The sequence below is a fragment of the Podarcis erhardii genome (assembly GCF_964252035.2).
Source record: "Podarcis erhardii genome assembly, chromosome: 12".
NCBI classification, from domain to species: domain Eukaryota; kingdom Metazoa; phylum Chordata; class Lepidosauria; order Squamata; family Lacertidae; genus Podarcis; species Podarcis erhardii.
The window spans coordinates 16,092,714-16,105,983 of record NC_138513.1 but is presented as its reverse complement, the minus strand read 5'-3'; the positions used below and the strand labels follow the sequence as shown (position 1 = coordinate 16,105,983).

At 40.6% G+C, this 13,270-nt stretch overlaps 1 protein-coding gene across 3 annotated transcripts in view; it reads right to left on the bottom strand.

The window, feature by feature from the left end:
- Positions 1 to 13,270, bottom strand: part of NRP1 (neuropilin 1) — a 127,956-nt gene that overhangs the window by 30,277 nt on the left and 84,409 nt on the right. For all 3 annotated transcript variants that reach the window (XM_081834238.1, XM_081834236.1, XM_081834237.1), the window contains exons 7-8: positions 7,021 to 7,179; positions 831 to 975 (exon numbers count right to left, since the gene is read on the bottom strand). In XM_081834238.1, the coding sequence (XP_081690364.1) occupies positions 831 to 975; positions 7,021 to 7,179 (304 nt within the window). The remainder of the gene's footprint in view (positions 1 to 830; positions 976 to 7,020; positions 7,180 to 13,270) is intronic.

Sequence of the window (13,270 nt, the reverse complement as noted above, 5' to 3'; positions counted from 1 at the left end):
AGGTTTGTTCTTGGCTTACCAACAAGTCCAAGGGAAGCAGGTGAGATTTTACCTGTGAGTATCTGTACGCTTGTGTGTTCATGCTTAGCCATGGTTTAGATAACATCACTGAACCATTATAAACTACCTAGTAAACATTTATGACTACTTTTACTTTTTAAAAATTACATGTTGTTTGTTGGCTACTGGAGCACCTAATAGGTAAAGGGACCCCTGACCTTTAAGTCCAGTAGTGGCCGACTCTGGGGTAGCGGTGCTCATCTCGCTTTATTGGCCGAGGGAGCTGGCGTACAGTTTCCGGGTCATGTGGCCAGCATGACTAGGCCGCTTCTGGCGAACCAGAGCAGCACACGGAAACCCCGTTTACCTTCCCACTGGAGCGGTACCTATTTATCTACTTGCACCTTGACGTGCTTTCGAACTGCTAGGTTGGCAGGAGCTGGGACTGAGCAACGGTAGCTCATCCCATCGCGGGGATTCAAACTGCCGACCTTCTGATCGGCAAGTCCTAGGCTCTGTGGTTTAACCCACAGCGCCACCTGCGTTTATTAGGAGCACCTAATAAACAATGCTAATTCTTAGAGTCATTTTTCTTCAGCATGTTTTCAAATATTTGTATTGCAGTTAAGGAAGGGTCGCCTGTTCCCTTACAGTACAATATTTAGCATGTTTCATCAGAAGTAAATCCCACTGTCTTTGATGCGGATTACCTCTGTGATTGCAACCTGGTTATACTTATATCCTTGTTTGCAAATGTTTATAAAACAGAAATAGTTAATGCTAAATTCTGCTTTTAAAAAAAGATAAAAAAACAAAAACTTAACCCTTACCTGTAATTTTACAGCCATACACTTCAAATCTTAGTGATATCCCGGTTTCCCAGCTTGCAGGTTTGATGCGAACGAAACGAGTCAGGATTGGCTTGGGAAATGGTCTGTAAGCAACATCAGTGGGATTGGTGTTCCCTATGAACACCTACAGAAGGAGAGAAGGAAATGCGATTTCTCTTAAACATGTTGAAAACTTTGTCTTTGCCCATAAATAAAGTCATTGATAACAATAAGTGCAGCATTCACAGAGTCTGAAAGGGATAGAGGAGTAAAGGAGGACTTTCTCTGACTCACTGTTTACCTAGATAAAAATCAAAGCCACAATTGAATATGGGCTGTTTAAACCCAATGAGTTTAAGTATGCTTATTAGAGGGGAGTCACTGAGTTCAACACCACATACTTCCTTCCAATAGTGCAGCTTTCAAGTTATACAAGTTATAAAGGAACCATTTTCTCTTCTGGATAATTCCATTTTGCATAATTGTTTAAGTAGTCTGAAAGATTTCTTTTTTTAAAAAAACTTTAATGAAATGCTCTAGATTTGTTTGCCACCACTACATGTTCATTCTATTCTCCCATGACACTCGCATCCAGCTAGACAAACAATACCACCATATAAATATATAACGCATCTGTTGCAGCCATTTGGGAAAGCCATACCATAGGAAAGACAAATTCTCCACAGACTTAGCTCAAGGAAGGTGACTAATTTCCTCATTTCATTAAACAATGCAAAACTCCACTCTACAGATCTTAGGCAGTTCTCCTTTTATGGACAGTAATTTCTTACACCTTCCCCCAACTTTCCTGTTTTTTCCTTTGCTCAGAGCAGACTATAACAAAGGAAGTTGACTATCTCATCAAAAAAACTCCAGGTCATCAACCTGCGTACTTTTCTTGCTCTCCATCTTTATCATGGAACAAATCCCATTGAAACCTTTCTGCTTTTGGACAAAGACCATAAAGACCATAACACACTGAATATTGCCCATGTAACATCTTTTATGTTTCATCTGTTTCTTTCATTATAGTCTTGCTAAGAAATGCTCTTCCTTTTTTTAATGGGGAGGAAATGGCCATGGAAGAAGATCAGCAGGAATGTCTTGCAAACATTGACTATATTTACTACCAACCATCTGTTTAACTTATTAATATTAATTGCACAGGAAAGCTAGGCCAAGGCCTGTGGTAGAGTTTGGCTCCCTTTCAGTATGAGACGACAAATAGGAAAAAAACAATTAGGCTCTTATCTGTTATGCCTGATAAGGAAGAATAGAAGAAGCACAAGACCTTCAGGAATGTTGTAAGCACAAATAGCAACAGTGGGGGATATTTGAGGCTTTGACCCATGAGCCTTGCTGAATAAGTCATGGTACCTACATCATATCTAGTAAAGAATATTCATTTGGCACAGTGGTGCGATGCTGGAGTTTTTTCCCCTTCAAGGTATATACTGTGTTTTTATAAAAGAAGGTGTTATAACTTTCATAATATTTAAAAGTTTTGAGATTTGATTGGGAACAGATTCCCTTAAACTCAAGTACCTTGATCTCCCCAAAAAGAAAGTTATGGCCATGAACTGGTGACATATAGGCAAGATGCCAGAATGACAGGTAACCCATAGCTTAGCAGTTTTTAGCATTTCCATCTCAAAGGTGCACCATTAATCCTGAATACACCCATTTTTGGCATTATTTTGTTAAGACAACCAAATGCAAAGGAAGCTGAGGGACCTATATTTGTAATAGTTGTGTGCAAACAGGAAGGTTTTTGCAGGTACACCTTGTCATACATGGGTGAGAAGCCAGACCTAACGAAATATATTTTTCTGTTCTACACAGCTATTAAAACAGCTCTATCTCATGTTGTATCTGTTCACTCTTTTCTCTCTCTTTCTAAAAAGAAATCTAAATTTTAAAATAAAATAAAATAGTGTTGGAGTCACGGGTACAACCCTACCTTTGGTCAAGGCCATTGGTGCAGTTAGGTAATTTTAGACCTGGACTTAATGATCTTATGAGGGTTCCCTTTTAGATGGGCATGTGTACTACTTCAGTTGTGAAATACACAATTAACATTACTCTTCTCCCCTCTCCCCTAACATCATTCTATGCCTTACAACTGCTTCCACATTTCTGACAAGATAAAACCAGCAGTAAAATTGGTTAGTAAGACTTTGTTGAGATCAGCAACCCCCTTGAAAAGCATATAGAGCTGAAGGAGGAAATAGGAAGAGTGAATCTCTTTTCCTACTTCCTCTTCCAGTTTCCATGTGCTTCTCAAGACTCTAATTAATTCTACTGTATCCAATTTTCACTCAGGTTTCTTTGAACAACGAAGTGTGTATACACACACGTTTGTTCTGTCTCTTGGTGGGGAGGGAACTGATTCAAGGGAAGGAGGCAGAGAAGCAACTAGAGGGGGAGGGGTCCCACAGCAGTCGCTCTCAAAAATCCAAAAGTGCCCTAAAAAGGTTGGCCAGCCATTCCTTAAATGTTAAACAGCATTACTTGAAGTGATGAGTGATGAAAGCTAGACAGTGGGCCCAAGTAGTTATTGGGAAGGACAAGTAATATTGCTGTGGCATGGGTGTTAGTGGCTAGAGTCTAACACAACTGACATTTCTGAACAACAACAAAACTGGGAAAGTCTAAAAACATTGGGTTCAGCAATCCAGACAAAACACAGCAACTTCTATCAACTTCAGTGAGATAGGCATGCATGTATTCAATTGGGTCTTAAAGTGCTTTGTTGTTGTTGTTGTTTAGTCGTTTAGTCGTGTCCAACTCTTCGTGACCCCATGGACCAGAGCACGCCAGGCACTTCTGTCTTCCACTGCCTCCCGCAGTTTGGTCAGACTCGTGTTTGTAGCTTCGAAGACACTATCCAACCATCTCGTCCTCTGTCGTCCCCTTCTCCTTGTGCCCTCCATCTTTCCCAACATCAGGGTCTTTTCCAGGGAGTCTTCTCTTCTCATGAGGTGGCCAAAGTATTGGAGCCTCAGCTTCACGATCTGTCCTTCCAGTGAGCACTCAGGGCTGATTTCCTTAAGAATGGATCGGTTTGTTCTTCTTGCCGTCCATGGGACTCTCAAGAGTCTCCTCCAGCACCATAATTCAAAAGAATCAATTCTTCGGCGATCTGCCTTCTTTATGGTCCAGCTCTCACTTCCATACATCACTACTGGGAAGACCATAGCTTTTACTATACGGACCTTTGTTGGCAAGGTGATGTCTCTACTTTTTAAGATGCTGTCTAGGTTTGTCATTGCTTTCCTCCCAAGAAGCAGGCGTCTCTTAATTTCGTGGCTGCTGTCACCATCTGCAGTGATCATGGAGCCCAAGAAAGTAAAATCTCTCACTGCCTCCATTTCTTCCCCTTCTATTTGCCAGGAGGTGATGGGACCAGTGGCCATGATCTTCGTTTTTTTGATGTTGAGCTTCAGACCATATTTTGCGCTCTCCTCTTTCACCCTCAATAAAAGGTTCTTTAATTCCTCCTCACTTTCTGCCATCAATGTTGTGTCATCTGCATATCTGAGGTTGTTGATATTTCTTCCGGCAATCTTAATTCCGGCTTCGGATTCATCCAGCCCAGCCTTTCGCATGATGAATTCTGCATATAAGTTAAATAAGCAGGGAGACAATATACAGCCTTGTCGTACTCCTTTCCCAATTTTGAACCAATCAGTTGTTCCATATCCAGTTCTAACTGTAGCTTCTTGTCCCACATAGAGATTTCTCAGGAGACAGATGAGGTGATTAGGCACTCCCATTTCTTTAAGAGCTTGCCATAGTTTGCTGTGGTCGACACAGTCAAAGGCTTTTGCACAGTCAATGAAGCAGAAGTAGATGTCTTTCTGGAACTCTCTAGCTTTCTCCATAATCCAGCGCATGTTTGCAATTTGGTCTCTGGTTCCTCTGCCTCTTCTAAATCCAGCTTGCACTTCTGGGAGTTCTCGGTCCACATACTGCTTGAGCCTTCCTTGTAGAATTTTAAGCATAACCTTGCTAGCGTGTGAAATGAGTGAAATTGTGCGGTAGTTGGAGCATTCTTTGGCACTGCCCTTCTTTGGGATTGGGATGTAGACTGATCTTCTCCAATCCTCTGGCCACTGCTGAGTTTTCCAAACTTGCTGGCATATTGAGTGTAGCACCTTAACAGCATCATCTTTTAAAATTTTAAATAGTTCAGCTGGAATACCATCACTTCCACTGGCCTTGTTATTTGCAGTGCTTTCTAAGGCCCATTTGACTTCACTCTCCAGGATGTCTGGCTCAAGGTCAGCAACCCCACTACCTGGGGTGTACGAGACATCCATATCTTTCTGGTATAATTCCTCTGTGTATTCTTGCCACCTCTTCTTGATGTCTTCTGCTTCTGTTAGGTCCTTACCACTTTTGTCCTTTATTATGGTAATCTTTGAACGAAATGTTCCTTTCATATCTCCAATTTTCTTGAACAGATCTCTGGTTCTTCCCATTCTGTTGTTTTCCTCTATTTCTTTGCATTGCTCATTTAAGAAGGCCTTCTTATCTCTCCTTGCTATTTTTTGGAAATCTGCATTCAATTTCCTGTATCTTTCTCTATCTCCCTCGCATTTTGCTTGCCTTCTCTCCCCCGCTATTTGTAAGGCCTCGTTGGACAGCCACTTTGCTTTCTTGCATTTCCTTTTCATTGGGATGGTTTTCGTTGCTGCCTCCTGTATAATGTTGCGAGCCTCCATCCATAGTTCTTCGGGCACTCTGTCCAGCAGATCTAAATCCTTAAACCTGTTCCTCACTTCCACTGTGTATTCATAAGGGATTTGATTTAGATTGTATCTTACCGGCCCAGTGGTTTTTCCTACTTTCTTCAGTTTAAGCTTGAATTTTGCTATAAGAAGCTGATGATCTGAGCCACAGTCAGCTCCAGGTCTTGTTTTTGCTGACTGTATCGAGCTTCTCCATCTTTGGCTGCAGAGAATATAATCAATCTGATTTCGATGCTGCCCATCTGGTGATGTCCACGTGTAGAGTCGTCTCTTGTGTTGTTGGAAAAGTGTGTTTGTGATGACCAGCTTGTTCTCTTGACAGAACTCTATTAGCCTTTGCCCTGCTTCATTTTGCTCTCCAAGGCCAAACTTGCCAGTTGTTCCTTTTATCTCTTGGTTCCCTACTTTAGCATTCCAATCTCCTATAATGAGAAGAACATCCTTCTTTGGTGTCACTTCTATAAGGTGTTGTAAGTCTTCATAGAATTGGTCAATTTCAGTTTCTTCCGCACCAGTAGTTGGTGCATAAACTTGGATTACTGTTAAAAGGTCTGCCTTGGATTCGTATTGAGATCATTCTATCATTTTTGAGATTGCAACCCAGTACTGCTTTCGCAACTCTTTTGTTGACTATGAGGGCCACTCCATTTCTTTTGCGGGTTTCTTGCCCACAGTAGTAGATATGATGGTCATCCGAACTGAATTCGCCCATTCCCGTCCATTTTAGCTCACTGATGCCCAGGATGTCAATATTTATTCTTGCCATCTCATTTTTTACCACATCCAACTTACCCAGGTAAGTGCTTTACTTTGGCCAAATCATATCCAATGGGTTTTCCTGGTTTTTTATGTTACAGCAACAGAACTTTTTTACTAACTGGATTAAGATGTGCTTATTGTCTATCCATGTGTGATATATCAGGGATTAAAAAAAGGACAAACTATTGTGAGGAAGGGGAATTCTGAAATTAGAATGCAAGAAAAAACCTTGGATGTTTCACTATGCTGTCATTCCAGCTCTTTCATAGCTTGAGAGTTTCTGTCTGTTTTTTATTACTTATTAAAAAGAGCAATATGGGTAGCACTGTCTGACTCCAAGCATTGAATATGTTGTTTAGGCAGCAACAACAACATAAATACAGTGGTACCTCTGGTTACGAACTTAATTCGTTCTGGAGGTCCATTCTTAAGCTGAAACCGTTCTTATCCTGAGGTGCACTTTCGCTAATGGGGCCTCCTGCTGCATGTGTGCCTCTGGTGTGCGATTTCCGTTTGCACCCTGGGGCAAAGTTCGCAACCAGGAGCAGCTACTTCCCGGTTAGCGGAACTCGTAACCTGAAGCGTTCGTAACCAGAGGTACCATTGTAACTGCAACTAATAAAGCACTCTAGAAATTCACAAGTGGTTCAGGGTGTTGTGAAAATTGAAAACCTTACCAAAGGTTTATTATTTCCATCTTTGACTGAAATCCAGTCTTCTCCATTGGAGCTGGTATCTACTCGGTATGTTTTCAAAAAGTATTCTTTCCTCGTTTCTTTTGAGATGGCTCCCTGGGTCCCGATGGCAGAAACAAAGCGGAGAAGGCCCAAGTCCACCTGCAGAAAGGAGAATAATGGAGGGACAAAGAAACAGATCAATGGAAAATCAACACGAGGCAGTTCAAATGGTAAAATCCAGTTAGGACCAGAGAAGGAAGGCAACTCAGTAATCAATTTATTGGGAAAAAGGAGCTTTTAAAAATTATTGGTGGAATGAAGTTCAGGATAATGTTGACCCACGCATTTTATTAGAAAACGTGTAGACCTAAGTGAGTACCAGAGCAAGACAATGAATAAATATTATTTAGCCCAGAAAATTGATTTATTCATGCAGGACTTTGTTGCTCATAAGTGTTTATGATATAAGGACTTTATATGAAAATGATGTATAGGTGGTATTTAACACCAGTTAAATTGGCAAAAATGTATAAAACAGGGGAAAATAAGTGTTGGAAATGTAAAGAAGTAGAAGGTATGTTTTATCATATGTGGTGGCAATGTAAGGTTATTAAATTATTTGGGGAAATGATATATAACGAATTGGTTTTTTTTTAAAAAAAAACCTTTGTTAAAAAAACCAGAAGCTTTCTTATTAGGTATTACAAGGAATGGATCTACCTAAAGAATACAAGAATTTGTTCATGTATGCAACAACGGCTGCTAGGACATTGCTAGCCCAACACTGGAAAGAAGAAGCCCCCACCAAGGAAGCTTGGCAAACTAAGTTAATGGATTATGCGGAAATGGCTAAATTAACTGGGAAACTTTAGACATCAAGATGACAACAAATATAAAAAAGAATGGGAAATGTTTATTGCATATTTACAAAAGCAATGTATGCAAGTTAATACATTAGCAGGATTTTAAAAAACACTTGTAATGTTATGGATAATGTTTAGATTTGGAGGCAATTGTAGATAAAGATTTTATTGACATGCATAAATGAAGATAATATAAGGAACCAAGGGATGGAGTAGAGGGGATTACAGTTGTCATAAACCCTTTTTAATGTTTTTTTTTTTAATATAATGATTTTGTTTTGTGTGTGGAAATTAATAAAAAATATTATACCACGATGATATAAGGACTCTATTTACCATATCATGTATGTGTGTGTGCATACAGACCCCCACATTGTACACTGCAGAATAATAATAATAATAATAATAATAATAGATTGTTATGTTTTACACCTGATCCAACAATTTCTTTCCACGCATGGTATGGCAGAACACTAGGCTGCAGGTAGAAGAAGCTGCTCTCTGCATGTGGGGGAAATGGTCAAATTTGCTTATGTTCCTTTTGTGTGTAAACTAACATGGGGTCCTTCTGCATGTTGAAAACAGTAAGAGCACTCCCCTGCTTTGCTTTCATATAAGCAAGACTTTTGTATGTGTAAGTGCAACACCATGACTTATTTCAGCACTGTGCAGATGCAAGCAACACTCTATCTTTGCTCTGAGTGCCTGATGGCTTCACATGCATGCAAACAGGACCTTCAAGGAAGAATTGGAAAGCACGGTTGCCGCTTTCTTTCTGTGCTTTACAGTCCCTCTTCTTTCCCCCAACTGCCGTGAACATCAAAGGACCTTCCGAAATCAGAAAGTCCATGTTTGCTTGAAAACATTTTGTACACATGTAAGGGTCTCTTCACATCCCAGCTTCTGCATATATTGTCTTCATCATACAGAACTAATATTTGTGCACCAGCCTCACTAAAACAGGGATCCAGTAAGTTGCTACATTATGCTTTGGTTTATTTGCACACAGTTTTTTGGCCCAAAGGCAGTCGCTTGAGAGAGAAAAAAGCCACACTACTACTGCATCACCAAGTACGGTTCTTATCTCTATATACCAAAGTACATGATAACATTTGCTTGACCTGTCACAAGGGGTATACACTTAAGTAATGGAATTTCTAAAGAACCATTTCCACACAAAATCAAGTATTTTCCTTCCCCTTAAAATGGCATTTGAGGACTTGCTACTTGTTCCCGATGAAGCTCTTCTTAACAGGTTTCTGTCCAAATGCTGGCCAGACATTCATCGGGGTGCTTTGACTCTGCTTCTGCTAAATGCCTCCTGCACATCAGAGACTTTTAAATTATTTTTGAAACATGCAGGATACAGATTGTATGTCTCTAGTGTCCCACAAGCATCCTTTTTCCTGGAAGTATGTCATACATCCAAAAGCAAGGGTGGGGTGGAATGGGTGGGTTAAATCAACATACCCTGCATTTGCTTAGGGAAAATGTGAAGGAAGTCCTGTTGAAGACAGAAGGGCTGATATTTAGATAGGCACAGCTAATATAATCCACTTAGAAGGTGGAAGTCCTGAGACACAGAAAACAGTATATTTGGAGGGTAGGGGAAACTGGTGGTATATAGGTTGATTTTGTGAAGTTACGGAGTGAAAGCTCTTACTCTTAAAATAGGGTGGTGGAAGAGATATCCAACCATTCCTCCACTTGTTTGGGTTATTTAAAGTGAAAAGCTTTCCTCCACCAATTGCTTTTTCACCCATAGGGAAAAGACACAGACTCCCACAAACTTATGCAAATATGTATGCAAATATGCCATACATCCCAAAGCAAAGGTAGGACAACTGGGCAGGGGAGAAATTAAAGGTAGGAAACAGTTCATCACCCCTCCCCTGGCCTATACTGCTATTCCACTCCCTGTTAAAGCCTCAAAGAATATTAAGGGAGGGGGGAGGGAGAATCATGTCACTGAGTGTCACGTGTTGTTTTGTCCAAAGAACAATCTGAGGGTTAATGGGGAGAATGTCGGTATTATGGTGCAGAGCAATCGCAACTTAAGTTGAAATGCTCTCCAAATTGTAAGCTGCTGATTGTGAAGAGCGCTGCATTTTTGAGTCACGTCCAGTTATGACATTCAATTCCAAGATGAAGGACTCTCAAAAATCTAGGAGACCAAGGGAATGCAGCACTGAGTTACTTAAATGAAATCCTTTTCTCAGAAAATTCAAACAGCTCTTCAGTTTTCAAATGATTAGGGTCCCAAGCTCATACTGTTCAAAGTTGATTTGAAATGCCTCTAAATGGGATTTTCATGTGGCTGCTTTTTCCTTCTCTCCTTTTTTTTTATGTCTTTCTCTCCCCCTTCTCTCTCTCTTTAAATAATCAGTAAGTCCTTCATTTTGAGTGAAGTCAAGCGATGGTCCATTATGAGAGTTCTACAGATTAAAACCTATGCTGAAATTTAGGCTTTGAGAAATGGGAAGGGAAATGGCTAATTATACAGGATCCAATTGTCTGACATACTATCACAATGTAACAATAATTAAGAATCTGCATTACTGAACCAGATTATTTAGACCACCACCATAAAAAATGACAAAACACCTTGGAAGAGGTGGTTCTCCATCGACTGGCATTTATTTCCCCTAAATCTAATGAATAAAAAAATAAATAAAATAAAATACTGTTTGCACTTGCAAAAGTTCTGGGGTGGTCACAGTGCTACACTTCCAATCAGTGAATATCCTGCAACTTTTTATACCACGAATGTTCTTTTTTGTCCTACTTTTGTTATCATCCTGACAGCTGTGATGTGGTAGCACTAGGGAAGCATTGCAGAGCAAACTAAAGTGTAATAAATCCAACCACAAATGTGCTATTGGTGTGTCTAGAACATGCGGCAGAACATGCCCGCGTAACACACCAGTTTGGAGGGGCCTAAAGCAAGCCTTCCTCAACCCTAGATGGTGGACTAAAATCCCACCATCCCTGATCACTGGCCATACTGGCTGTGGAGTTATCTATGCTGGAAAAGGCTGAATTGACCAAACTACATGGGATTGATATAACCACCTATTGTTCCTCTGCCTACCCCTCCTCCCGCTTCCCGCCTTCCTCTGTTGTGTCTCTATGTCTACTTTAGATTGTAATCCCCTTGAATATTCCTTGTAAAGCACTATGTACATAGATGGCACTCTGTAAATAAATGAATGATAACATTTGCTGCAGAAAGTCCCAATGAACTCAGCAGGTCTTACTCCTGAGTAAACATTTTAGGTACTCAAGCACTGCACTTTTTTTCTTTCTACGGTTACAAATCTTTTATGTGCCTATAGACAAAGAAGAGTGTTATTACTGATTGGGGATAGCTGTTGTTTGTTTGGAGTGTGTAGGTTTTGTGTGAGTACCCAACCAAACTGGTGGGTGGATATATCAAGAGTATAACTCTGGTCATCAGACACAGTTTCTTACTGAAATAATTTCTGGAACTATCACCTTTAAGGGCTATGCCATCATTCCATTAGATGCCGACCTATTTCTTTAGGGTAACGATTCTGCCTGGACTTCACCTGTGATCATCAGCATGTGCTTACCTTTCGTCAGAAAGGAAATGTGGCGGATCAGGTTTCTCCCTGCCATTGTCAGGCACTGGGAGCCCATCTATAGTTGTGACAGTAATATGATTACTTGACAGCTGTTCCCTCCTTTTCTGCCCTTAGAGCCCTTTTAACTTTCCCCCTGACTCTCTTCTACAGACCATGCTACACTTTGGTTGGGAGAACTTCTGTTTTGCATTAAGATGAACAATGGAAGAATGTGGTAATGAAAGACGGAACATCTGAAGCTGAACATCAAATACCCTAGCCCCCCCCCAAAGCATTATTTAAGCATTTTCATCCTTGCTGTGTCTCTGATTTATATTTTATAGTAATATTTTTATACATATTTTCTCCATACTGTTTTAGAAAATATTTAGCATTCCTCTGTGTCTATTACCTGGGCTTGTAACTATAAATGCCAGCAACGTTCAAATGTCTTAACTCTTCATTTACAAGTTTAAGAGGTCTATTTTCTTGATTTTTTCTCTTTTCCATAGCACCGGATTTTAAATTTAAGTGAGCACCAACCCACAGATCCTTAACACGACGTTTCAAGAAACCTTGAGTATGTTACCTTTAAAACGACCTTCGCTAATAAGTACTGCTAGAGCTTACAATAAACAAATGGACCAATAACAGTGAGAACTACAAGCACAAGTTCGTACTAGAAGTACTAAAACTACCAACAGTGTACAGGACTGGAAATAAAAGAAACATCTGCAGCACATATTCCCTGCTCCTGGGTAAAAGATGGAAATGAAAGACAAAGGAATTGCTCCTGCTTTTTCCATCAGTCTTCCAACTGGGGCCTAGTGAAAGCAAACTGGATGGTGATAGCTCTTTATTCAAAAGAACTATTGTCCCTCCATTTTCCACAGTGATGCCTGGCATCTGGTAAAAATATATCTTTGCAGCTAAGCTTTTGTCTTAAATACCGCAAGTAGAATGACATTGGAAAGGTCTGCATAAACTAGGCCTGCTCTCTCACCAGGCCAAAGAAAGTCCACCAGCCATGTAAGGGGCTCAGTAAGCTCCCTGTCCCTGTCTCTCCCCCCCCCCTTCTACTGGGAAGTTGAGGCAAGGAATCACCGATCACCTGGCAGGCTACACTGCATGTCCAGTGGGGTGTGCTCTGCTTGGTGGGTCACTAAGTTGTGCAGGCCTGGTGTTCACATTTTATTTGCAATAATTTCAGCAGGAGAACAAAGTAGCATGTTTAGCTACTGTGTAGTAAATCAAGTAGCAAACAGAATGAAAACAGCTGGTTAAAGAGTTGTGTGCGGCGCACAGGCCATGAAATGAATCTTGCTGCTTCCTATAATCGCACAAACATAACTAAGCCCATAACTGCAAAGGACTCATTTCAGAAATGAAAATCTGTCATGCACAATAAAACATAGTCCGCTGAGACTGCTGTGGCAAGGGAGCGGTTGTTGTTACCAGCCTTTTTTAACACCCTCCTTGTAGGTCTGTCTGTTCTGTTGCCTGAGAAAACAGAAGATGAAGGGCTGGAGTTTGATTAACAGGAAGCTTTTTGTTTGTGAGCATGTCTTGTGACTTGGAAAGCTGCTGAATCTGTCATTTGACCCCCCCCCCCATTTGCTGAAAAGTCAATGTTTTTAGAGAATTGTGTCATTTCCTTAGATAGCAAGCACTGGTCTGTGTCTAATCAACCACTATGTTACATTATTACCCTGATGGCCATTACAATTCTTCTCCTGCTTGTGGTCAGCTAGCACTTTTTCTCATCAAGGTATCACCTTTTCCATGTAGCGATGAGTTCTATTC